This window comes from Hyperolius riggenbachi, chromosome 7 (genome assembly GCF_040937935.1).
Source record: "Hyperolius riggenbachi isolate aHypRig1 chromosome 7, aHypRig1.pri, whole genome shotgun sequence".
Classification (NCBI taxonomy): domain Eukaryota; kingdom Metazoa; phylum Chordata; class Amphibia; order Anura; family Hyperoliidae; genus Hyperolius; species Hyperolius riggenbachi.
In genome coordinates, this window is record NC_090652.1 from 50,546,110 (window position 1) to 50,573,549 (window position 27,440).

Consider the following 27,440-nt stretch of genomic DNA (forward strand, 5'->3'; position numbering starts at 1 on the left):
CGGGGGGGAGGAGAGAGAGGCGGGGGGAGGAGAGAGGCAGAGAAAAAGCCGGCAGCTTAATTTCATTGAATAAACTAAGATGTGATACATTTGCCCGCTGCGCTGCGGCCACAACATAACATTAACCTTACAGGAATTGTTGCATTTCTCACATTGGCCGCAGCGGCCAGTTCGCACATTGGCCGGCCAGAACCCGAAGTGGCCGGCCACTTCTAGTTCTGGCCAAACTTCGGGTTCTGGCCGTAACATATACAAAATATAAACAGTTCTAAGTAGTGTTTCCTTCTAACAGTATTCCATCTCATCAAGGCTTTATAGCCAAGCGATTATCAATCTTCTAAGTACATTCAAAAAAGAATATAACAGTTGTGTTATGTAGAATAAGAACAAAAGTAGTCTCATCTGTATCAATAGCTGTGTATCTAGTAGCTGTGTAAAACTTGTAGTAATCTTCTTAAATAAATAGTATAAAAAATAGCTTCTACAAAACTTTTTGCTAACATCTTAACAAAACTTAATGCTGAAAAATTAATAAAGTAAATCACCAGAATATTAAGCATATTACCCCTCCCCTGTCATCTCTTCAGCATCTAGAACCACTTGTGGAAAGGTAGCTTCTGCCTCATGTGTCTTCTCAGGAGATTGTTGGGCTTCTGCAAACTATGAGCTTTCAGCTCCTACTTTTATAGGGGTTGGAGGCAATATGGCTGCCTAATCTGGACTTTCCCTGAATTCCAGGTTCTGATTGGCTAAAGCTTCCATGCGTAGCTCGCTATCTTTGACATTTAAAACACCCATAACACTTTTTTGTTTTGAATACCTTAATCATAATATTATTGTTTATAAATTCCGTAATTACCTTATCTTGTAGGAATTAATGTCATTTGGAGTGCTTACAAATTCTGATCAGGTCATTTCTGATGCAGTTAATTAAAAATGGACGTCACCAGCCATCTTATCTGCTGGTTTGCCCCAGACATTGAGACTAAACAATGTAATTCATGACGCATTGCTGATAAAGTGTTCTCTGCTAATTAGTTTTTGGAAGGTGTCTGTACTTTCCCAGGTCAGCTTGACACTATAACATTGTACACAGACCTGTAAGAGCCTTCAGCAATTTAAGGCTTATTGAAGCATACAGGGCTTCTAATATACTTATTTAAATATAAAGCTTATTATATAATTCTTCTTAAAACAATTAATCATATAAGAAATAATTGCATATTAAATCTTAATAATATAAAATCATTTTCCATATAAATATAATAACTTCAACCGGCATAGGTCAGCCTTTCATAACAAATAATATTAATTTTATAAGACTATGAAACCGCCAGGTGGCATCATTGAATCATCTTTAACTAATTGGGAAAACACCTTCGTTTAATATTTATAAAACTTGTTCCCAAAACATCATGTGTTATCAGCTTTCAGTGTTCAGCTAACTGAGACAGCTTTGTACCCAGAAAACGTCAACAATTCTTCCAGAACCAAAACAATCCTACGAGAATGTTTTACTGTCTCAAATCATCACTGGCTTTGAAATATATTTCAAAGTATTACATTCTATTATATGGGGTTTTACAATAATTATTTCTCTCTTTTGAAGGACTGTATTGATTAATCATATTTATATATACATACACATATGACAGCTTTTCCTGCATAAATAAAACCGCTAGAATTCTGACAGTAAGGTAGTGATGATCGTAATCAGCTAATTACAATTATGCAAAATTTAACATAAATTTTCGCAATTACTCCTACGTAATTGCGATTTATATATACAGTTAATTTCATATACTCATTTGTAATTTTGCATACATTTCCACGTAATTTTCACATCATTTCATGCCGTCTTTGGCAGTGAATAGCAAAGTCCCCATACATGGTATTGACACCAAAATTGCTACATATGTTAAGGAGAATAGTGGATACAAGTCAAAAAAGAATTGTTTATCTCATCATTTTTTTTTCATCTCGGGTTAATTTTAAGGAGGATTGCAAAGGAACTTCATCCCATTTTACACAAGGATTACAGAATGAGAAATATTTTCCCTGAACCTCCCTTCCTGTCATATTAAAAGTCACCCAATCTAAAATAGATGATCGTCAGGAGTTCTTTGAATAGGCCACAGCAGAACAGGACACTGCCCTGCTGACAAAAAAAGGTGTGAGACCTGCAGACACATCTATTCTACTGGCAGGTTAACAATATTAGGTTCACAACAGGAGTACAGAGTACAAGGCATATTTTTGCTTTGATTCCACAAATCTGGTATATCTGATCAAGGGCTCGATTCACAAAGCGTTGCTAACCTAGTTAGCACGCCTGGGGCTTGATTCACAAAGCCGTGATAACTGTTTAGCATGGGTGTGCTAAACAGTTAGCACGTGAAGTGCGGTTCGCGGACTTTTGCGTGCGCAAATTGCCGCAATCTGCGCACCAAAAGTCCACGATCGCGATGCCCCCCTCCAGGTGTTAGACCCTGTGAAACATCTTTTCCATCACTTTTTGTGGCCAGAATTAATGCTTGAAGTTTTGAAAGTTCGCCTGTCCATTGAAGTCTATTGCAGTTCGCAAAGTTCGCGCGAATGTGAACTTTTTTGGAAGTTCGCGTTCGAAGGTTTGCGAACCTAAAATCGGAGGTTCGAGCCATCTCTAGACATCAGGCACTTTCAGATAGGGAAAGCGTTCACCTCACCCTAGTGAGGTGAGACACTCAGTTAGCTCTAGTTGCGCCTTGAGACCATTTCTGAGTCGCCCCACACCTCACAATATTCAACAATAAGTCCTCAGCACAGTGCTTCTAATTGCACATCCTGGCTTTTACATACCCCAATAAAATGCTTCATATAGTGCGAAACCCACTACTATTTATTAAAATAAATTTAAAATGCACTCACATGCTCCTTAAAATCATAACAGCTCAGAGTAATTTGGACACGGGCTCTCCCCCGCTAGTAGGCCGCCAGGCTATCATGCGCATTCCTTGGGTGATCGTCTCTGCCGCCGCGTGCTCGGCCATGTGATGTATTCCATTCCCCAGGATGCCAGCCCACTCAGCCACACTGTACACACCTTATTCTCTTAAAGGGAACCAGAGACATTGGGGGGAAGCTTTTATACATACCTGGGGCTTCCTCCAGCCTCATACGCACGGATCGCTCCCACGCCGCCGTCCTCTGCTGCCTGGATACGCCGGTACCGGGTCCCGTCATTGCCGTGAGTCGGCCAGTCGGCCGGCAGACGCGGCCAATTGTCCACATCACACGGGGCTCCCTCCATATACGTACGCATGAGGCTGCCTACTGCGCAGCCTCATGCGTACGGGTATGGAGGGAGCCCCTGTGATGCAGACAATTGGCCGCGTCCGCCGGAAGTGACGGGACCAGGTACCGCCGATACAGGAAGCGGAGGATGGCGGCGTGGGAGCGATCCAGGCTTATGGGGCTGGAAGAAGCCCCAGGTATGTATAAAAGCTTGTTCTATTTTTTATTAAGGTTCCTCTCTGGTTCCCTTTAAGTGTCTAAGCTCCGACCTATCAGTTCCGTCATTCCTGAATCATCAGGGGCATCAGATGTTCCATCAATACTGCCTCTGACTGAAGCCAATCCTTATGTAATTTTCTCCCTTTCTCTTTTGTTCTTCTCTGCCTGAAATGCTGTGTGCATTATCATATCTAGTTTGCTTTGTAAACTCATGTGAACAGAACAGATCGTATTTCAGCAGTTTCTGCCATGTGTCATACTGAACTGCCCTCAAATAATCAGCAATGAGCGGGAATGTGGGAGGAGAAAAAAAGCAGATAACAGCTTCCCTCTCCCCGGCAATGTACAAGAAAAGAGCCTGGCTGACTGAGAAAAGACTCATTACAGCAGGCACATTTATCATTATATTGGAATACTTGCAATGCAGGGTCCCGATGCAGACTACTAAATAAACACAGACCACTAGTTATTTGTAATTTGATTTAATGCCTGAGAATTCCACTTTAAGGAGGCTAAATTCTGTTTTGCATAGTATTTTAGTAAGAAGGCTTTTTGATGTCTTTCAGCCCCTCAAACACTCTTATGCCATCAAAGGATACATAAATTGTTTAGTTTTTTTGAAGGGACAAACTAAGCTTTCTTTGAATAACCTTTTTTTTCAAGAATCGTTTCATTAATTTTCTCATGACAAGTGCCGCAGTTTTCAAACACCTCAATATACATTATTTGGCTTGTCCCAATTAAAATGGTACCACATATGCCATATTTTATCACTTGAATGTAGTGCACCTTTGTTGCCAGCCTGTGCGTCTGTAGTGATTAGCTATGGCAACAAACGCTGACTATTGTAAGAGTGTATGAGCACCAGCATGCGCACACACACAAGCAACGAATGCGCACACACGAGCACAGCAGAAGCTTTTAGTGATGGTCGACAAAAATCTCCTGAGCCAGTGACAATTTCACTCATTCTTAACTGCCATTTTACCTCGCTCGCGATTTCTCCATATTCTGCTGTTTCTGTGTCATGGGGTCTGCCATCTTTCTAAGGAGGTCCTGAGCAACTGCCGATCCTGAAGAACTTCTGGCAAAAAATAACCTTAGACACCCTTTACATCTGTACTGCAGATCCTCGGATGGCATGTTAGAGTGGCAGAACAAACGTTTTTTCACATGGATCGGTGGTCCAGGGGACCATGACAGGGTATGCCCTGGTCCCCTGGATCCACCATTCATGTGAAAAAAAATGCTTGTTCTGCCTGGGACCATGGACCATTGATGTCACTATGGTACAAAAATTCTTGTTTTAGGAGACAATTGTTACTTTCCTAGCCATTGTGTTAATGCTGTGTTTGCTGACAATTCTTGTTTCTGAAGCCAATTTACGCATTGGCAGAATGGAACAGGGTACTTGGATCAGTAATTTCCGATTATTGTGATTTTACTCGAAACAGCTGAATTCAAATGCAAAAATTGGAACTGTTCTGATTCCGAGAGCTCATCCTTAGTTATGAACTCTGGTTAGATCTTGCACACACACCTTGATAAAACCAAGCCTGACAGTATGGGAGGACTATATCAAAACAGTGTTGGGTAACTCACCCTCACTACTCTCTCTTACGCTGAACTGTGATTTTGCTCTTAGTCTGGATCAGGCCTGGTTCAGAAGGGCAGGACAGGATCCTGAAAGCAGAATTTGCCATGTGCTGCAGTGAAATGGTTGCACCATGGGCAGCTGGCTCAGGTGGTAGGTGCTGCGTCTTCAATTGGCTTCTGCTACTTGCAATTAGCCAGCTATATAAATTACATATTACAGCACACAATTTATTTGGAACTAATGGACTTTGAAAAACATTTTTGGAGCAAAACTAGATCTCTGAAAACCCTTTCTTTGTTATATCAACATTGATTTAAAGCCAAAAATAATATAATACATATTCAAGGGCCAGAGTTAGCTGGGAAAACAATATTTCGATAATACTTGATGACAGGGCCGGTCCAGAATTGTTGGATATATCTGGCTCCCAAGGAACATTGCCTTCCAGCTTAAACAATTTAAGTTAGTCATAAGATGGTACTCATTTTCATATATGGTGGTCCTACCACATTTCCCATATGCGTACATGTTAGTACGCCATCGGTGAGTTGGGTGCAGTGCGAGCCGAATGACGGCTCTCCCTGCTGTCGCTAAACTCCCCGGTGGTGTTAAATACTATTCCCCCTCCGAGTCATTGCAACTCGGAGGAAGATAATAATGTAATTCTATTTCCAGCAATTTCCGGAGCCCCAAATTACTCTTACATGCCCACTGCAGCATAACACAGCTGCTATTTACTCCCCCCTGCACAAAGTTTCACGACCGGGATGTAAATACATGTACCCACGCTATTTACCTCGCTGCTCCCATTTGTCGTGCCACTGCCATTCGTTTCCCGTTCAGTGATTGAGGACTGGGAACATCTTGTTCCCAAACCCGATCGCAGTGCCCGCATTGAATGAAAAACCAGCATCACATTTAAGTCACATAAAAAGATACACTTAACGATTTCCGCGCCGATATACATCAGATTCGATCCCTGTGATCGAATCTGCAGTGAAATCATGGCGCAAACGCTGACCGAACGATTGATTTCCGTCCGAAATCTGTTGTTCCTGACGATCAATCCATGCGGAAGATTTTGCTCGATCGCCGGCGGGTTGATAGCGGCGTTCAAATGACCGACGACCGATGCTAGCGGCAATACATTACCTGTTCTGCCGGCACGTGTCCCTGCTCTCTCCGCTGTCCCTTCTCCGCGCTGGGCTCCGGCTGGCTTCACTTACTTCCTGTCCCGACAGGAAGTTTAAACAGTAGAGCGCCCTCTACTGTTTAAACTTCCCCCGGCAGGAAGTAAAGTGAAGCTGTAGCCCTGGAGCCCAGAGCGGAGAAGAGACAGCAGAGACCAAGGGACTCGCGCCTGCCGGATCAGGTAATGTATGCGGGGGGGGGGGGGGGGGGGGCAGTGGCAGCTCCACAGATTGTGAAATGGTTTCATAGTGAAATCGATTCACAATCTGTTTGCAGTAAAGGCAGCCATACGATCCCTCTCTGATCAGATTCAAGCAGAGAGGGATCTATCTGTTGGTCGATCTGATGGCAAATCGACCAGTGTATGGCCACCTTAATTACTTCTGTGTATTGTTTACTTTGGCCAAAAAGTAGAATGCACCCAAACACACACATAATTACACACACATAGACTTTATATATAGTTATTCATATATTTAATTTAACACAATTTAAATGGTGTAATAACCAGGACAAATAGGCAAATAACATTTGTAGGTTTTATCCACAGCAGAAAGTTTTATTTTAAAACTATAATGGCCAAAACCTGAGAAACAATGACATTTTTCATTTTTTTCTTATTATTCTCTTTAGAATGCATATAAAATAAAATAATTCTTAGCAAAAACTACCACCCAAAGAAAGCCTAATTTGTGATGAAAAAATATTATATAGATCATTTCAGAGTGAATAGTAACAATAAAGTTATTGGTGAATGAGTGGGAGGAGCGTAATGTGAAAATTGCTCTGGTGTTTAAGGGGAAAAACCTGTGGTTGGAAAGTGGAAAGTGGTTAAACATGTTACAGTTGTTTAAAAATCTTTAGATTCACAGCAGTGGGTTTCTTACCTAGTATGGTGTGGATATATTCCAGCTCCTCATTATACAGAGAATCAGTCACGTCCGTTACATTGATCCTCCCTCGGTTCTTGGTGTGATACAGGATCCCAAATGAGCACCTAGAGACGGCATCTCTGAACTGCTGGAAGCCACTGTTGGATATGTAACATGGAGTGACGTTCACATGTTCTGACTGCAGCACGTTTACCAGCCAGGAGTAATCACTCTCATCTGATCTGGAGAATATTCCTATGTTAATTGGTCCCCGACGCTATAAGATAAAAGTCATGTATATACATCAATAAACGTGTATACTGGAAAATTATAATTTGTAATTGGTGTTTCATTCTTTTTTTACAAAATATAACTGGGTTATATAACTCTATGTTTTACTTCTTAGCTAGCCATGCAAGAGTCAATTAAGGTCTAATTCAGCGCATGATAGATCACTGTCTGGTAAGGATGTACTGATCGATATACTGCTTTTCTCCAATTTATCTTCAGATTATGGCACAATGTGTACTGTGCGCACAGTACTGAAATCTCAGGCCACCCTGGTCATCCCCCCGCTTTTCAGTCGGGAAAAGTCCCCTCCCCCCCATGTGTGTCGAATGCCTGGCCAATGTCACTTGTCTATCCAGGTCAGGAGACAGATATAGCAGTGCTATGACGCATCTAGGGAAGTCTTCGAGTAGTTGGGACTGGGGAATGGATAGACAGCTAGTGTCAGAGAGCTTCAGCCAGCGTCAGAGAGCTTCAGCCAGCAGTGATTACATTTGCCATTAGCCAGAGATAAGCTATCTTCACCTGCTCTCTACAGTGCTAGTATATGTTTTTATATAGAGATAATGGGTGGGACTACTTTCAAATGTTCTTTTATGTAACTAAGAGTAGTTACTGAAATTTTAAATACATGTGTACATATACTTATGAGAAGTACATTTCTCCTAGAGTAAAATGATCTATTAGGCCTTGTTAACATTATAAATCGCCAGTGCTATCGCAAGTGCTCAGTGATTTATTGAGAGTTTTTAAACCCTTTTCCCTGTGTTTTGCGCTTAGAAAATTGTTTTTCTAAGCGCTTTTGCAAGCGATTCGTTTTTTCACTTCCTGACGTCAGTGAACACTTACACTTGCAAAGGAATAAATAAAATCCATTTATTCATAAAAGCGCTCTAGAAATCGCCATACAAAGCACATTTTCAAGCGCTCTGTGATTTCCCTATACCTTCCATTGAGCCAAAGCGCTCAGAAAATGGTACAGGCAGCGCTTTTGCGAGTGGAAAGCAATCGAACCACTCATATGTGAACACCTTCATAGGGAATCATTGCACAAGCACTTTTGGGGTGATTTCTAAAATCGTCAGCGCTTACAAAAACCTGCAAAGGCTCATAGGCCTTTATTCACTAAACAGTGCTAACTCATAGCGTGTTTTCACACACAATCGCAAATTTTTCTGCACAATCTCGCATAGAAATTTGAAATTGCACACGGAACTTCGTGATTGCGAATGGAAATTCACGATTGCACACGGAAACGCTAAAACGCGTGGAAAAATGCTAGCGTGGCCTTGCTATGAGTTAGCACGGTTTAGTGAATCAAGCCAATAGTGTGAATAAGCCCTAATTTACTTTTTTTCTATAGTTATGTCACATAACTTCTGACAGATCTAGCAGGTCTTTGACTAGAGATGGCCTGAACTGCTTGCCTGTGGACAGTTCCCGGCGAACAACGTGTGTTCGCATTTTGCGTCGGTAGGCAGCACATGGCATTTTTGACCCGCCCCCTATATATCATCATGGAGCAAATTTGACCCCTCACCCCAGAGTCAGCAGGCACATGGCAGCCAATCAGCTAACCCTCTCTCCTGGGCCCCCCTCCCCACATAAAAACACCAGCATGGCAGCCATTTTACACTTTGCCTGTGTGCTGTGTGAAGCAGTTTAGGGAAAGAGCCGTGTTGCTAGGGGAAGTGTTAGTCAGGCCTGTGTTCTGTGTCCCCAGTGCAGTTTTTTGCTGCTACAGTACCAATTCACCATCTACATAACCCAAAGAGCCCTTCTAAGGGCTGTGCTTTATAATTGTGATATTGCTGTTCAGTGTTCAATGTGTTCACACCAGAGCTGGGACAAGGTCCCCCAGCACCCAAGGCGGAGACAACAAAGTGCACCCCTCCATCCCTCCCACCCCAGTCGTCACACACTGATTGCTATTAGACTAAGAGGCGCCCCAGAGCCCCCAACACCTTAAAGGGGAACTGAAGAGAGAGGTATATGGAGGCTGTCATGTTTATTTCCTTTTAATCAATACCAGTTGCCTGGCAGCCCTGCTGGTCTATTTCTCTGCAGTAGTATCTGATTAAAACCAGAAACAAGCATGCAGCTAGTCTTGTCAGATCAGACTTATAAGTCTGAACCACTGAAACACCTGATCTGCTGAATGCTTGTTCAGGGGCTATGGCTAATAGTATTAGAGGCAGAGGATCAGCAGGGCTGCCAGGCAACTGGTATTGTCTAAAAGGAAATAAACATGACAGCCTCCATATACCTCTCTCTTCAGTTCCCCTTTAATCTCTACTTATCTGGCTTGCAGTCACTGCCATGTATCCCCTTTTTTTATTGCTCTCTGCTTCAAACACAATAGGGGAATGATAGCTGAGAGAGTTGTGCGGCCCATCCTACACTGCGCCCAGAGGCTGGAGCCTCTCTTGCCTCTGCCTCGGCCTGGCCCTGGTTCACACAGTGCACATTAGCTGTTGCAGACAGGTGCAGTCAGTGCTAAGTGCTGCAGTAGTTCACCCAAGGGGCTATTTTTCTTTTTCTATCTGTTTTTATATTGCAGTCCTGTGTGTCCAGTGCACCCATTAGCTGTTGGAAACAGGTCTGCTGGTCCTAGTAGTGCACAGATCATAACCCAATCACCCTTCTAACGGCTGTTTTTTTTTTCTTGCTATTGTTATATTGCAGTTCTGTGTGTCCAGTACGCACATTAGCTGTTGGAGACAGGTCTGCTGGTCCTGCAACCATAACCCAATAAACCTTCACCACCACTACTGGCATCTAGTATCCACTACTGCCCTGCACAAGACCTCACAGGCAGGGCCTATATTTTGAGTTAATTGTTGCACATAGCATAAACCTATCTGTCACCTGACCTGTGTGAATTGACATTCAGTAAAAAAAAAAAATGTCTAGAACCACTACTGGCATCTAGTATCCACTACTGCCTTCTTTATAAGGCCTCAATGCAGAATAAGTGTTTTTTTTGTTCACTTAACTGTCATTGAGCTACCTCAGCCTGACCATAGAGGCTGGAAAACCATTACTACCTGCACTCCCGCGAACTTGCGCACAAGCACGGCGGCCACTACACAAAGATTGCCGCTGAGAGGACTAACATTTATGTCCTGGGGGTGTCAACTAGCAAAAACAATGATTTGCTCACCTGACGCTATCACTAAAGTTCTTTGTGGTTGTTTGTGGTGCGTTAAACTCTGTTTTTAGTCTGTCATTGTGAACTAGGCCTAACCCTTACACTACCTTATCACCGTGTATGCACACTGGACTTTTAAAACACTTTATTCCACAAATTTAAGTGTTGTACTGTAATTTCTGCCCTTTAGAGATTAAAACGGGACTCTGCGTAAACTACGTCATTTTTGGTGGGACTTTTGCATTGGATCCCCCTTTGGCATACCACGGTCCAGGTGTTAGACTCCTTGAAACCACTTTTCCATCACTTTTGTGGCCAGAAACAGTGCCTATAGGTTTTAAAATTTGCCTGTCTATTGAAGTCTATAGCGGTTTGCCTGGTTCACCATTTGAACATTTTGTATAAAATTTGCATTTACGTCAGCGAATTGAAAATTTGATGTTCGCTACATCACTATTTTTGACTAGTCCATCTTCTTAGTAGCAGAAGATACTAAAGAGGGATAGGATGAATACAGGCTCTCTCTAGTGCTCAAAGCCTTGTTCCTTCTTCCCACATAAGCAGGAATTCAGCTGCAGGAATACACAGAATAGTAATTTCACCTCTGCCATCTGTGTCCAGATCTTGCTGGGCAGGGATGGTCAATGAATTGAGAAAAACTATGAGAAGATGCAAATGTTTTGGCTCATTTTAGGGAAATGTATGCAGCTTGAAAATGTATCAATCAAATGCTTCAGTGGTTGCCTTCCTGCTTTCAACCTGCCTGGATTTGCATAAATTTGCATTTCATTGACCATGTCTAGAGCAGGGTGAGAAGGAAGAGGCAGCTGTCTGAAATATTGGGAAATGTATCCCATGGGTGAAGAGCTGAGATTGGTGGTGGGTAGGGCAGGGCTGCACAGACTAAAGTAGAAAATTTGGGTGCCTTCTATTGACAGACGCTTGTACACCACCATAAAACTAACCATCGTAAACTGGGGTTATAGTGTGAAATTTGGGTGCCGCTATTTATTGGGCACCAAAGGCCCCCAAATTTCACACTATAGCTTCAATTTAAAATGGTGCCTATGGTAGCCCCCTAATATTATCGGAATTACGGCGGATTGCTGGTGGTGATCAGTTAAGGTTAGGTGTGGAGGGACATGTTTTTAGGGGTTAGGTGTGGGAGAGGCGGTAGGTGTGTGTGAGGAGGAGGGGTTAAAGGGTAGGCATGGGTGAGTGGTTAACTACTTTCATACAAAGCTAATTGAGATCTATGCCCTGTTTTGGTGGTCACCTGGCTGGCAGGGTGTAGATTTCAATCAGCCGCCACTGTGGGCATCCGCCGTTTCCGTCGCTCCCACTGATCACGCCGTGGAATCCCGACGTCTCTCGCAGCAGCTCACTTGCTCTGCCTGTCTCTGACGGCAGAGCCCTGTGAGCGAGTCAGGAGCCCATTTCATCAGCCCCTGGCCCTGTCTTTCAATGTAAGCAACTCCTATTGGCTAGAGACGGCAGAGTGCGTGGCCCAGGTTCCTGACGTGCGGCGGTGATGGCAGGTGTGGTGGGTATGTGCAGCGGTTCACTGATATCCGTTGAGACTCTGCTGTTTCTGTACCAGCGGTCTCTGGTCCTTAAGGGGTTAAAGTTAGGCGTTGGAGGTGTCATTAAGTGTTAGACATGGGAGGGGTTAAAGGATTCATCCAGGATTTTCTTTTTTAAGTTTTACTCATCTGGGGCTTCTTCCAGACCCTGGAAGTCTGTTAGATTCCTCACCATGGTTCAGTTTCGAGCCAGGCCTCCCCTCCCCTCTGGAAGATTGCGACCCACAGCCAGATCGGGAACTTCTGCGCATGCGCGCCATGTGTACTTTGTAATAGCGCTCCCGGCACCAGTAGCGCTCTGTGTTTGCACAGTTCAGATTCTCTCTGAACGGTGCAATCACCGAATGCTCCCAGCAATGGGAGCACAAGAGGCGCATGGTGCGCCCGTGCATGCACAGAAGATCCTGACCTGGTGACGAGTCGCAATCTTCTGGAGGGGTGAGCAGAGGCCCAACCATGGTGTGGGACCTAATAGACTTCTAGGGGCTGAAAGAAGCCCCAGGTGAGTAAAACCTTTTTTTAACCCCTTTGGGACCAAGGACGTTACAGTTACGTCCTCTGTGTGGCTGCCTGCTAATGACAGGACGTAACTGTAATGACCTTGAAGTTCCCCTGCTAACAATGCAATCGCACGCACCTGAGAGGAGAGATTCAGCTGTCATATGACAGCTGACATCTCCCCTCACTGATCAGGAGCCATGGTGATCGGCTCCTGAAGGCATGATCACTATGATTGCCGCCGATCATAGTGATCATTGAAGCAGCGGTGGCAGCAGAAGGAAGGAAGAGGACTGGGGCTCAACTCTCCTGACATTCCTCAGGGCGATCTTCACTTCCCATCCACTCTGCGTGGCACCCAGAATTTACCAGTGGATGCCAGGGAGAGAGGAGGAGGGGAGAGAGGAGGAAGGGGAGAGATACTCCTCGCTGGATCTAATTAATGCCTGCTACCTATAGTGGGGACACCTATCTATACTGGGGACGACCATTCCTGGCTATCTATACTGGGGATACCTATACAAAACAAAATACTCTAGTCCTTAATGGGGGTTAACATCCTCAAGTTAATAAAGATGATCCCTAATGTAACCTTAAGTTAGTCGTGTGATTTTTTTTTTTATGGTTATGGTCAGGCATCATTAAAGGAGTTATCAGGCTTTTATAAGTAAAATAAGGGCTACTTACCCGGGGCTTCATCCAGCTTCAAGCTCCCAGCATGTCCCTCGCTGCAGCTCTGCCCGCAGCCGTTGCCGCCTCGGCCTCCTGGTCCGCGGTGATGCTATCAGACCGACCTGCGCGAGCGGCACTGTCAATCACCGCCACATGGACTGGAACGTACTGTGCAGGCACAGTAGTTCTGCACCTGCGCAGTACGCTCCGGTCCATGTGGTATTGGTTGACAGCGCCGCTCGTGCAGGCGCAGTACAGGCCGACCTCCAGGTCGGCCTGATGTCATCACCGCGGACCGGGAGGCAGAGGTGGCGAACGGGTAAGTAGCCCTTATTGTACTTATAAAAGCCTGATAACTCCTTTAAGGAAGGGTTCTTTGTGAGTATAGTGTTAGGTTAAGTTGTAGTAAAATATCTGTATTATTTACCGATATTTTACTATGGTCATTTACACTTTGACATTATAGAATATCAGTGAAATTTACAGATATTCTATTTGCTGGTATTGGGTGCCCAAATTTCCTTGCGCCCTTTTTTAATGCATGGGTGTAAACTCCATGTCAATCCCTGCCTGCGCTGATGAGGATCAAAAGTCCAAAACAGGCTGTCTGCATGTGGGGTTGATGTGGCTCTGTAACATGTATAAGCTATAGGCTTGCTATACACCAGCAGTTCTGGATGTGAGCCTGACTTCAAGGGCATAAAGAGATAATTTGCATATTCAGTAGCAATGCATTGTGGGTACTGACAGATGATCACTTAAAGCGACTCCGTAACAAAAATTGCATCCTGTTTTTTATCATCCTACAAGTTCCAAAAGCTATTTTAATGTGTTCTGGCTTACTGCAGCACGTTCTACTATCACCATCTCTGTAATAAATCAACTTATCTCTCTCTTGTCAGACTTGTCAGCCTGTGTCTGGAAGGCTGCCAAGTTCTTCAGTGTTGTGGTTCTGTGATGCATCTCCCCCCTCCAGGCCCCTCTCTGCACACTGCCTGTGTATTATTTAGATTAGGGCAGCTTCTCTCTTCTCTCTTATCTTTTACAAGCTGGATAAATCCTCCTCTGAGCTGGCTGGGCTTTCACATAGTGAGGAATTATAGACAAGGGCAAAGCTGTTTGCAGGAGAAAAACAAGCAGCCTGAAACTTCAGTGCATGAGATTCTGCAGGGGGAAAGAAACACACAAATGATCTCTTGAGATACAAAAGGAAGGGTGTATACAGCCTGCTTGTGTATGGTTGTATTTTCTATGTGTGGACATACTGTACATCAATCTACTTCCTGTTTTGGTGGCCATTTTGTTTGTTTATAAACAAACTTTTTAAAACTGTTTTTAACCACTTTTAATGCGGCGAGGAGCGGCAAAATTGTGACAGAGGGTAATAGGAGATGTCCCCTAACGCACTGGTATGTTTACTTTTGTGCGATTTTAACAATACAGATTCTCTTTAAAGCTAAATGATCTCAAATACCTTCTGTTTTAAGAAGACAAATTACACTGAGTAACGTTTTTTAGTAGGAGGGCTTTTTGGTTTCTTTTAGTCTCCTATACTTTCCTCGTGGTTCTGGGTCACCATGAGCTGCTTAAAGAGGAACTGCAGTGAAAATAACGCAAGAAAAAAAGTGCTTAATTTTTACAAGAATTATTTGTAAATGATTTAGTCAGTGTTTGTCAATTGTATATCTTTCCTCTCCCTGATTAACATTCTGACATTTATCACCTGATGACATTTTTATTGCTGGCAGGTGATGTCTGTGAAAAGAGAATGATGCATTTTTGGAAGTTGGGAACACCTGTTATTTCCCACAATGCAACAAGGCTCTCACAGTGTGATGTCAACTCCCTGGTCCCGACATCACACTGTGGGAGGGGTTTCACTACAATATCAGCCATACAGAGCCCCCCGATGATCCATTTGATAAAAGGAAAAGCTTTCTCGTGGGAAAGGGGTATTAGCTACTGATTGGGAAGAAGTTCAATCCTGGGTTACGGTTTCTCTTTAAAGGACCACTCCAAAAAAAAAAAAAAGGAAGCAGATAAAATCTGACAGGACTGACAGGTTTTGGACTAGTCCATCTCCTCATGGGGGATTCTCATGGTTTTCTTTATTTTTAATGCATTTCCTGAACAGCAGTTCAAAAGCCTAACTAACAAAATAGTATGCAGGTGAGTAGGGAGGCTGGCTGGCATCTTACTATTTTGGCAGTTAAACTGCCGTTCAGGAAATGCTTTGGAAAACACAGAAAACCCTGAGAATCCCCCATGAGGAGATTGACTAGTCCAAAACCTGTCAGTCCTGTCAGATGTTAACTGCTTATGTTTTCCGCTGAAGTGGTCCTTGGAGTATTCTGCTGCTTAGCAGGTGGAAGTAAGCTTCAGACTCTATTGCAAGGGATGTTTGTTCCTACCTCTGGCCACAAGACACAACAGTAAGTTTTTTAATTTTTGCACAATGTCCAAACACTTTCATTTTGATCAGTTAATTTGTCCTGTGCATATTTAATTATTTATATAAATCATCTTTGTGATATTTTTAAGATGCACAACACACATAATACCAGTGCCAATTTCTTACCATGAGTTTGCGTTTACTTTGCTGAAACCAATTGCCTGTGAAGAACAGAAAGAGGAAGTGAAACTCAAACAGTAGATGGTTACATTCACTGGAACATTATGAGACAGACTAATCACAAACGGTTAAAAAAAAACCCATCGCCTACAGGAGGAAAGACAGTGTGTATCAAAAAAGGTTGCCATAGTAATAATAGAATATCAGTAATTTTTGCTGATATTTTACTATACAATGACTAATGCTAACAAAAATTTAAACTTTCCATGCTCTCACAATGCATATCAAATTGTATTCATCACATCAAAACACATAAATATTACCCATAACATAAATCTCCCCGTTACAGCCATTGCTGGCTTGAAAACATGGAGCGCTCCTCACATCCAAAACACTCCAACAGTGGTGCTCATCTGGATTCCTGATATCCGGGTAATCCGGATATCCAAACTTTTTTCAGCTATCCGACCAGATTCGGATTCCGGATATCTGGGCTGAAATCCGCATAGCACTATGCGGATATTTGGTCGCATACCCGGATATCCACGGATATCCGAATCTGAATACTGTAACTAAGGAGATTACATCATTGAGCCAATCAGAGGGCTCCCAGCCTAAGCCCTAGCACCCAGTCACAAAAAGGAACCCTGGCCAGGCCCCCTGTATAATAAGGAGGGCTGTCATGATGAGAAATATCGTCCTTGCTTGTCACTGCTAACTAAGAGACATGCTCCAGTGCTGCTGGCCTAGCAAGTGCTGTATACAGTGATAAACCTAAAGCTGTTCAGTGATTAAACCCTTCACTATCACTACACTATTGTATTGTTAGGTAGCGAGCTTGATTTCATTCAGTGACAGTCAGAGTGTGTGCTGCAGGGCTGCTGCAGGCAGCTGCTATGTGTCTGTGTGTGTACTGTGCACAGACCAGGCCAGCTGCTGCCTGCTGGCCTGCTAGCCTTAGCTACAGTATAGGTTAGGTTAAGGAAAAGGATTACTGTGTTATTGTGTAGTTAGTACTGTAGTACTGCAGTCAGTGCTAGTTAGTTGTTAGAGTAGTAGTACTACTGTGTTAGCTTACTACAGAACTGCTGTGCTGCTGAGCAGTGCCAGTGTGACAGTTAGTGTGCACTAGTGTCTTCTCCTCTGCTGTCTGACTGTCACTCGGCACGTGGCACTTGGCACTTTACATTTGGCACTTTGCACTTTGCATTTGGCACTTTGCATTTGGCACTTGCCAAGTGTAAAGTGCCAAGTGCCACGTGCCACGTGTCACTACCAAGTGCCACATCCGGCATGCTCCTGGCAGACGTTACACCTGCTGCTGTGGCATTGCCTTGCTCCTGCTGCCTGTGCTGCTCCCACCACCAGGGTGCCACAGGCCACTGCTGCTGTGCTGATACCACCTATATTTAACCCAAAACACAATTGCAGCGTAATTTTTTTGGAGGTGTCTGGGCTGAAAACTGTCATGTCCCAGTTGTGCGGTTGTACTTTGGACACAATGTGGGCTGCACGACCGCTGTCTGGAACCTAGTCCTGATGTTAATTTACAGCCATTTTGGGGGGGGGGGGGGGAGATTTTAAGTCCCCACATAATCAATTAGTGTTACCCTTTAAAAAAAAACATGATACCACATATCTCATTTAACCCAAAAAACGTTTTAGAAGCAATTTAAAGGCCACTTCCGGTTTTGCTATCCGGATATCCGAATCCACCCGGATACCCCGGATACTGAGGTCGGATATCCGATTCGGATCGGATAATTTTGAACTCTGATATCCGACCTGGATCGGATAACTGGGTATCCGGATCCTAATCAGATCCGGATTTTGAAAAGGGGTATCCGAGCAACCCTGCACTCCAACACATCCAGCTCATAACCTCTGGCCAGTTTACTATAGTGTTCTTCCTATGCTGCCTAGTCCTATGCAATCCTAAAGTTCATCCATGTATTGGGTAAAGCTTCCTTATGATCAGCGGTGTAGCTAGAGTTCATGTGGCCCAATAGTAAAACTTTTATGGAGCCCTCAGATGTAGAGACTCTTAAAGAGACACTGAAGCGAAAAAAAAATTATGATATTATGATTTGTATGTGTAGTACAGCTAAGAAATAAAACATTAAGATCAGATACATCAGTCTAATTGTTTCCAGTACAGGAAGAGTTAAGAAACTCCAGTTGTTATCTCTATGCAAACAAGCCATTAAGCTCTCCGACTAAGTCTTAGGTGTGGAGGGGGCTGTTATCTGACTTTTATTATCTCAACTGTAAGTGAACTGTTTACATTTTCTCTGCTAGAGAAGAGGTCATTACTTCACAGACTGCTCTGAAAGACTCATTTTGAATGCTGAGTGTTGTGTAATCTGCACATATTATAGAATTATGCAATGTTAGAAAAAACCCTATATACCTGAAAATAAAAGTATGAGAATATTTTCTTTGCTGCTAATCTTCTAGTAATTATTCATAGTACACAACCAATTCACTATATCATATTTTTTTTTTCGCTTCACTGTCTCTTTAAGCAATGCCACCTGCCTATGGATATGAGTTCTTTGGGCAATTGACATGCCCATGCAATCAAAAATGCATATAGTTAATGGGTACTGAAACAGAGGCAGGAGAAACAAGTTAATGGTGAATACAATAAGTACCTCATGGGCCCCCTATGCTCCAGGGCCCCAAAGCAGCTGCTATGGCTATTGCTACGCCTCTGCATATGATCGAATCATCCATCTTCCTAATTAGTCTCTACAGAGTAAGCTTTTAAAGCCCTCAGATCTCCAATATACAATGGACACAACACAGATTGTAACCCGATAGATATGTAGTCCTTTCTTCCAGTGACAGTAGCCTACACAACTTTTCTCTCTAACCTTGTAAAGGAATGCAGAGTTCATTGATTTATAGGCCATTGCTGCATAGCACTCAGCACCTTTAACTAATACTAACCCTACTCTCAATTGAATCCTCCCTGTATCACAGACACAGAACACTTATATTGCGCTTTTCTCATGGCAGACTCAAAGCGCCAGAGCTGCAGCCACTCGGGCATGCTCTATAGGCGGTAGCTAGGTTATGGAGTCTTGCCCAAGGTGTCCTCACTGAATAGGTGTTGGCTTACTGGATAGGAAGAACCAAGATTTGAACCCAGGTCTCCTGTGTCAGAGGCAGAGCCCTTAAAGGAATACTGTAGGGGGGGTCAGGGGAAAATGAGTTGAACTTACCGGGGATTCTAATGGTCGCCGCAGACGTCCTGTGCCCATGCAGCCACTCATCGATGCTCCAGCCCCACCTCCGGTTCACTTCTGGAATTTCAGACTTTAAAGTATGAAAACCACTGCGCCTGCGTTGCCGTGTCCTTCCTCCCGCTGATGTCACCAGGAGCAAACTGTGCCATACCCAGTATGGTCTGTGCCTGCACAGTACGCTCCTGGTGAGCATTGGTGAGTGGCTGCACGGGCACAGGAAGTCTGCGGGGACCATTAGAATCCCTGGGTAAGTTCAACTCATTTCCCCCCCCCCCCCCCCCCCCCCTCTGCCACAATATCTGCCAATAAACACTCCCTCTGTGAATATTTTGGACAATTATTTATGCTATTTTTTGGGCGCCAGTGATACCCAAATTACCCTGAGTGCCACTACAGCGGCAATTAACAATGCAGTCTATGCAGCATTCATTTCACTGAAGCAAGGCACGTGCCCAAATTACCTGCTTCAAAATAAGCAGTGTATTTGACAGATACATTCCTGCCTGATTTCCGTGGACAGGCTCAACACCTTCAACTAGGCTCATGTGGTTCTACAAACTTAATATGCTGAATATAGATGATCGAGTGAGTTTTCAAAGTCCAATCTAGCATTAAACCGGGTGGATTTCATTTACCAAACTGTTCTGGCAAATTAGCCTAAAGATTTGCCCACTTTGATGCCAAATTCTTGTAGGCAAAGCCCGGGGAAGGGGTACATTGGGACAATTTCAGCGGGAAGCGGGGACATCTGCTGGGTAAATCATTTGCTCTCAGCATGGAAAGTTAGCCCCAGCAGCCAATCAGCACAGATCATCACAACAGCCATTTATAGCTACATTTCTCATTGTGACAGGAGACACAGAGGGGTTGATTCACTAAACCATGCTATGACCATCACCTTATCAGAGATAGCACGCCTTATCAGAGATAACACACCTTATCAAAGATAACAAGCCTTATCAAAGTTAACATGCCTTATCAGAGTAGTATAGCGAGCGCTACGAACCTGCAGGGGCTCAGGGCAGGACAAGTGCCATTGCCAATTAGCAGGCATAAAGGGGTCCATACACTGGTCGATTTCAGCCATTGATCGATCAATTCTATAGAATCTCTCGATTGATCAGAAATCCATTCTTTTAAATTCCCCATTCTTTCGATTTACGGCCGATTTCAATCGATTTCGATTGATTTGATCTTTCTGGCAGAAGGGAAAATCTAGGTCGATCTGCAGCTGGCAGGAGATCGATGGCCCATACATTTGCATTGGATCGAATGGTCCAATAATACATTTAGATTGATTTCCAATACATTTCATTCTGAAATCTATTGGAAATCTGTTCCTAGTGTGTGGCACACATCAGATAGATTCCTGTCAGATCCGACTTGACATGCATCTGACAGAATTCTATCTAATGGTCGAATCGGCTGCAAATCTATAAGTGTATGGCCACCTTAAAGTGGCACTTAAGTCACATTAAAAAATGAGTTTTACTCACCTGGGGCTTCTCTCATCCCCCTGCAGCCGATCGATGCCCATGTAGAGTCGCTCCGATCCTCCTGGACCCGCCGGCGGCCACTTCCAGTTTCAGCAACAGGAGCCGACAGGCTGGGAACGCGTTCCCAGCCAAAATAGCACCCCCTATACTCCTATTGCGGCAAGGAAGGCTGCAATAGCAGCAGAGAGGGCACTATTGTGGCTGGGAACGCGTTCCCAGCCTGTCGGCGGCTGACGGCGAAACCGGAAGTGGCCGCCGGCGAGTCCAGGAGGATCGAAGCGACTCTATGTGGGCACCGATCGGCTGCAGGGGGCTGAGGGAAGCCCCAGGTGAGTAAAACACTTTTTTTTTAATGTGACTTAAGGTTCACTTTAAGTTCGTAGCGCTCGCTATGCCGCTCTGATAAGGCATGTTAAGTTTGATAAGGCATGTTATCTTTGATAAGGTATGCTATTTCTGATACGGCAGGCTATTTGTCACGGTTTAGTGAATCAACCCCAGAGAGAGAAAGTGGTTGCCTGCAGGGATAGATAGCTTGTTAGCTGTATGTGGTAGATACCGTAATTTAGAACTGTGATGACTAGGATTATTTAGCTAGAGTTATGTGTAGTTACTAATTAGTGTGCAGAGGTTGCCAACATTGTGCTGTTAGCTGAATAGATAGCATTAGAAAGCAAAGCAAACATTACTGTATGCAAGTTAGCTTGCTAGGGATATTGTGTGGTTTCCAAATGAATACTGCACTATGCTTTTATGCTTGGCTGCTGTTTTTAGATTTTTTTAAAATTTTACTTTTTATTGAAAAGTGAGGCGTACAGTGACAGAAAGAAAAAGCATAAGTACATATGGTATTGCATATGGGATAACATACAGTTGGTTTACATCAGGTTTATAACCAAGTTGGCTTACAGGTTTTAACCTAACTGTACCATATTACGTACCTATAACCCATTATTGGGTTACTGATTATTCGAGGTCCCCCTGTTCACCCCACACCTCCCCTCAATTTTCTTATCTATAAGGAGAAAGAGGTATTTAGGAGAGAAAAGAAGAAAAGAGAGAAAAGAAAGAAAAGAAAAAGGAAAGGGTTAAGGGAGGGAAGCACGCGGAGGTGCCACAGTCCCCACGCGACTTCCCTACCCCCCAGCTGGTCCGACCGTAAAAACAAGTGTTATTACACTATAATTCTATATTGTGGGTGATTTGAGAGCAATAGTTATGATCAACTCTGCTCTATATATAAATGTTTTATGTTAGCAGGGCTTTTCCTTCTTCAGATTCTACAAAAAATTCCCACCGTCTCCAAGTATCCCTGAATTTTGCTTCTCTGTTTGTGGCTAAGTGTATTATTTGTTCTAAATGCTTGAGGGAATTAAGTTCCATTAGCCAGTCGCTGAGTGTAGGGGCATGGGTGGTTCTCCAGAATTTGGGTATTGTCAGCCTTGCGGCAGTGAGGATATGACGAATCAATTATTTTTTATACGATTTTATAGGGCATGATATCTTTAACAGCAACAAGGTTGTCGGGTCATTGGGTACCTTAATATTACTAATAGATTCAGTTATCTTACAAATTTTTTCCCAGAAGGGTTGTATACGAGCACAGCTGTGCCAGATATGTATCATATCTCCCTCCTCACTATCGCAACGCCAACATGTGGCTGGTATATCTTTGTTAAATTTGTGTAGTCTCGACGGAGTTCTATACCATTGTGATAATATCTTGTATGCATTTTCTTGAGCCCTGACCGCCAAAGAACATTTATTGCTGAATAGAAAGCATTTTGACCACTCTTTATCTGATAGGTTTATATTTAGAGATTGCTCCCATTCTGTAATAAATTTTGGTTTACTGTCACAAGTGTGCAACAGTAGAGTATCATATAGTGCTGAGATTTTGTGTTCTGTTGGGGGTGAGACAAAACATAGATGCTCCACATCTGTATTTTCTCTGCAGGTTAAGGAAGTATCAACCGTTGAGTATAGGAAATGTGATAGTTGTATGTATTCAAATTTTACTAGGGGTGATATTTTGTTTTCTTCTATTAGTGAGGATAGTGGTAAAGGCTTATTGTCTTTCCATAGGTGCTTTACTTTAAGATCTTCTTTCAGAAGCTTACGCAGAGTAAAGGATGGGTTAACCCCAGGTGGAAAAAGTGGATTGCTCCAAATTGGCATTTCGGGGCCTACATATGAGGATATGCGGTGCTGTGATATAAGCCTGTCCCATATTTTCAGGGATGTAGAGGTGAGTATGGCTGGTTTGGGAAGAAAGCCTAGTCTATGTTTTGGGTAAATCCAAATACTGGCCCCCAAGTTGTGTCCTGCTATCTGTTTTTCTAAGGAAACCCATTGGGCTTGGCGGTGGTCATGTGTCCAGTCCATTACTCTATTGAGATGTACTGCGAAATAGTATGTTTTAGGATGAGGTAGGGCTAGGCCACCTTTAGCTTTGGATTTTTGTAAGACTTTTAAGGCTAATCTGGGCCTTTTGGATTTCCAGACATAGTTGCTCATAAGCTGAGATAATTTTCTCCAAAAGGACTCTTTTATAGGGATAGGTATTGTTTGTAGCACATACAGCAGTCTGGGCATCAAGTTCATTTTAAGGATGTTAATCCTACCCACCCAAGAATGAGACAACCGTGACCATGATTTAAGGTCTTTCTCGAAGGCCTCCAATAAGGGTATGTAGTTCAATTCGTATAATAATCTTAAGTTTGTGCATAGTTTTATGCCCAGATAAGTGATGGATGTCTGTTGCCATTTGAATGTAAATGAGTTTTGGATTCCCTGCACCTCCCTAGGGGGGATTGATATGTTTAATATCTCAGATTTCTTGGAATTTATTTTGTAGTTACTAAGTAAGCTAAACTCCTCCACTGTCTTAAGAAAATTTGGGAGAGAGATCATTGGTCTAGTTATATATAATAATAAGTCATCAGCGTAGATCGCCATTTTGTGTTCCTTACCATGAATGGCTATCCCTGTAATGTCAAGATTATGTCTGATGTTTATAGCCAATTGTTCCATATATAGTATGTAAAGAAGGGGCGACAGGGGGCAACCTTGACGTGTTCCATTCCCAATGGAAATCACCGGTGATAAACATCCATTAATTTTAATTCTTGCAGTTGGGGATTGATAGAGGGAGAAAATTTTCTGAAAAAAGTTTGAATCTGAAGGGATGCCCCTGTAGACCAATACCCTTTGAAGAAATCTCCATGACACCCTGTCGAAGGCTTTCTCAGCGTCGACAGAAAGTAACATTGCAGGGGTATTAGATAACTGGGCTTGGTGCATTAGTAGTAAAGTTTTATACGTGTTGTCAGAGGGCTCTCTCTTTGGGACAAAGCCAACCTGGTCGGTATTAATTAAAAGGGGGATTACCTGTTGAAGTCTATTTGCTAGGATTTTGGACATAATCTTTAAGTCTACATTAATAAGTGATATGGGGCGGTAGTTTGAGCATAGTAGGGGGTCTTTTGCTGGCTTGGGGATGACTATTATATGAGTTTGTAGGGCGTGGCAGGGGGGTGGGTTAGATATGGTAAGACTATTGAAGGCTGAAACAAACAGCGGAGCTAGCTGGGATCTAAATTTCTTGTAATACTCTATGCTAAAGCCATCTGGTCCCGGTGACTTGCCATTGGGAAGGGAACACACTGTGGATAAAAATTCGTCTTCTGAAAATGGGCAATTCAATTCCTCTAATTGTTCTTGGGTTATGGAAGGTACAGGATGTTTATGTAGGAAAGCATCAATTAACTCATCAAGTGCGGTCGGGGATTTGTCAGAGTAGGTGCTTTTTAAGTTATATAGTGTTGTATAGTATTCATGGAACACTTTAAGGATATCTTCCGTTATAATTGCCTTGCCATTTGTTTTTGTTTTAACAGCTGCAATGTGAGATGATTGCTGTTTGGCCCTCAAAGATCTGGCTACCATACGACTGCACTTGTTATCATATTCATATAAGCGAGCCTTAAATCTTAGGAAGTTGTCTACTCTTTTGCGTTCAAACAATTGCAGTAGTTCTTTGCGTTTTAAAGTGAGTTCATTAAGAGTCTGTTCCGCTAGACACTGCTTGTGCTGCTGCTCCAAGAGTCTTAATTCCTCCCAAGTTTTTTTAATTTGTGTGGCTCTTTCTTTTTTGTATCTGGCTCCCATTTGAATCATGGTTCCCCTTATAACGCACTTGTGCGCTTCCCACCTGCTAAAAGGGGTAGTTTCTTCGGTTTCTTTGCAATTGTCTGTGATATAATCTGTTAGTACTTGATTATAGCGTTCAGCACAGGCAGTGTCCTGCAGAAGAGAGGTATTCATGCGCCATGAAAACTGGTTCTGTAAGCCTATTTTACCTCCAAAATCAAGTATCACCGGAGAGTGGTCTGACCACGATTGAACCCCTATGGTCGCTGTATGCTTCCAGGAGAGCAGGGCATGTGATACTAGGATAACATCCAACCTACTGTATGTACCATGGGGGTGGGAGAAATGAGTATAGTCTTTAGCAGACGGATGGAGTGTTCTCCATATATCCATTAGCTGTAATGAAGCTAGTTTTTTCTTGATAAACTTTAAGGCCTTATATGATATTGGGGATTTTTTCCCGGTGCTATCAATCAAAGGGTCTAGAGTGAAATTTAGATCTCCCCCCAGTATCACATATCCCTCTCTAAATGTGTCTAGTTGTTGTAGGATTTTTGCGAATGTAGCTATTTGTGAAGTGTTGGGTAAGTATATACTCGCCAAAGTGAACAGTTTACCCTCTATGAGGGTTTTAACAAATACAAATCTTCCATCAGGGTCAGAAACACTCTCCAGGACCTGAGCATTGCATGATTTGTGGAAAGCTATGGCTACACCTTTTGTCTTCTGAGCTCCAGGAGTACTTAGGAACCATTGAGTGTAGTATAGTGATTTACACAGGGTGGGTACTTGTCCCTGTTTAAAATGCGTCTCCTGTAGTAGCAGGATTTTAGCTTTTTCTTTATGGAAACCATATAATAACTGTGAGCGCTTCTGAGGCACATTAAGACCATTTACGTTCAATGAAATTAACTTAAAGTGATCACCTTTCATCTTGGAGAGAACCACCCATTATACCACACCTGCAGGAAGGTTGCGGACCAGCTGGGGAGAGAAAAGGGAAAGAATAGGAAAACACAGAAAAACAGTACTAGGCACAAGGGTGTGTCTAGGCAGAGAAGTACAATGGTGACAAAGGCACCTACGATTCTGCTGTTCCCTTGTGGGGAAAGTAACATTGAAGCAGAATCGGTATTTTGAGGCCAGGGCAAAGTTTGCCCTAACATCACTTGGGGGTAGTGAAAAGCCACGCGGCGGAGGCCCCAAATGAGCCCGCAGCCCCCAACTTACGCATAACAATTTAAACTAAACATGTACGACTTTAAGCAAGAGCCAGTGTGAACATTATTATAACCTGTTAAATCTCGTAGAACTATACCTTGATGAAAACCTATAGCTGTTATAAGACATTGCATGATATCACCCGTATACATAAATGCAGTTATGATATAACTTATAGGAGTTCAGCTAGCTATATATTAAGCTCAATTTAAGGAATTGACATATAGATCTGTTAAGGATATCAAGCTGTTCCAAAGCTATGTTCAATCCGTGCAACTAAGAGAAACCGGGGCTCCAACCGATCTGTTTGTTGCATATACGACAATCGCAGTTCCATGGAGGAGATAGCAACTACTATGGGTTTCCGTACAGTCAATGCAGATCCTGTAAGGGAGTACGATTGACCCCTCTTACCCAGTTCGGGGATGCAAAGGCAAAAAGCAAAAGGAAAAAATATCTCTATGAAATAGTAGCTTAAGAAAGAAACTTACACTGGTTCCCGCAAAAAGTCAACCGGTTAATATGTTCAGTTACTCATTATAGTTACAGACCTTCTTCTGCTTCCGAAGGGGAATCATTTTGAGGTGCGTCATGAGGCCTGGAGCGGCGTCTCTTGGGCTGCACCTTCTGCCATTTTTCTTTCTGTTGTACTGGTGGTAGTTTTTCCGAACCCGGCCAGTCTGGCAATTTGATGTTGGGTAGGTCGAATTTGTCAGAGATCTTCGGCAGGTCGGATGGATTAAGAAAAACGGCTGACTGACCCTCTCTTTTAATAAGGAGAGAGAAGGGGAATCCCCAGGAGTAAGTGGCGCCGGCTTCTCTCAGGGCGTCTAGTAAAGGCTTGGTCGCTTTGCGTAGCAGCAGTGTGAAGCGGGAAAGATCTGCGTATAGATGTATTGTGGCCCCGTCAAACACCAATTCCTTTTTATCTCTGGCTGCCCGCATGATGTCGTCCTTCAGAGCGTATTTGTGGATGCGGCATATGACATCTCTCGGGCGGTTGATGTCCGTCTGCTTCGGACCGAAGGCCCTGTGCGCCCTGTCAAGCTCTATCTGGAAGTCGTCTGGCTTATCCATGAACATGCGGAAGATCCCCTGAAGTGAGGGTATGAGATCCTCTTGACCCGTAGCTTCTGGGAGGCCTCGCACTCTGATGTTATTGCGACGGCCTCTGTTCTCCATGTCGTCCATTTTTAGCCAGTGGTCATCTAGGCGCTTGTCCTGGGAGTTCGCTCTTTTCACCAGGGAGTTAACCGAATCCTCCAGCTTGGCTTGTCCTTTCTCTAGCTCACATACTCTATCCCCCACCTCCGATAGTTCCTCACGGACTTCCGCTATGTCTTGTTTATATGCGTTTTCAATCCGTGAAGCGAGGGATTCAAAGTCTGATTTAGTAGGGATCTG

At 43.4% G+C, this 27,440-nt stretch overlaps 1 protein-coding gene across 1 annotated transcript in view; it reads right to left on the reverse strand.

Annotated features, from left to right (window-relative positions):
- LOC137526014 (uncharacterized) overlaps positions 1–27,440 on the reverse strand; it is a 178,783-nt gene that overhangs the window by 8,559 nt on the left and 142,784 nt on the right. Inside the window, exons 4-5 of the mRNA XM_068247224.1 lie at positions 15,923–15,957; positions 7,168–7,429 (exon numbers count right to left, since the gene is read on the reverse strand). Of these exons, the coding sequence (XP_068103325.1) occupies positions 7,168–7,429; positions 15,923–15,957 (297 nt within the window). The remainder of the gene's footprint in view (positions 1–7,167; positions 7,430–15,922; positions 15,958–27,440) is intronic.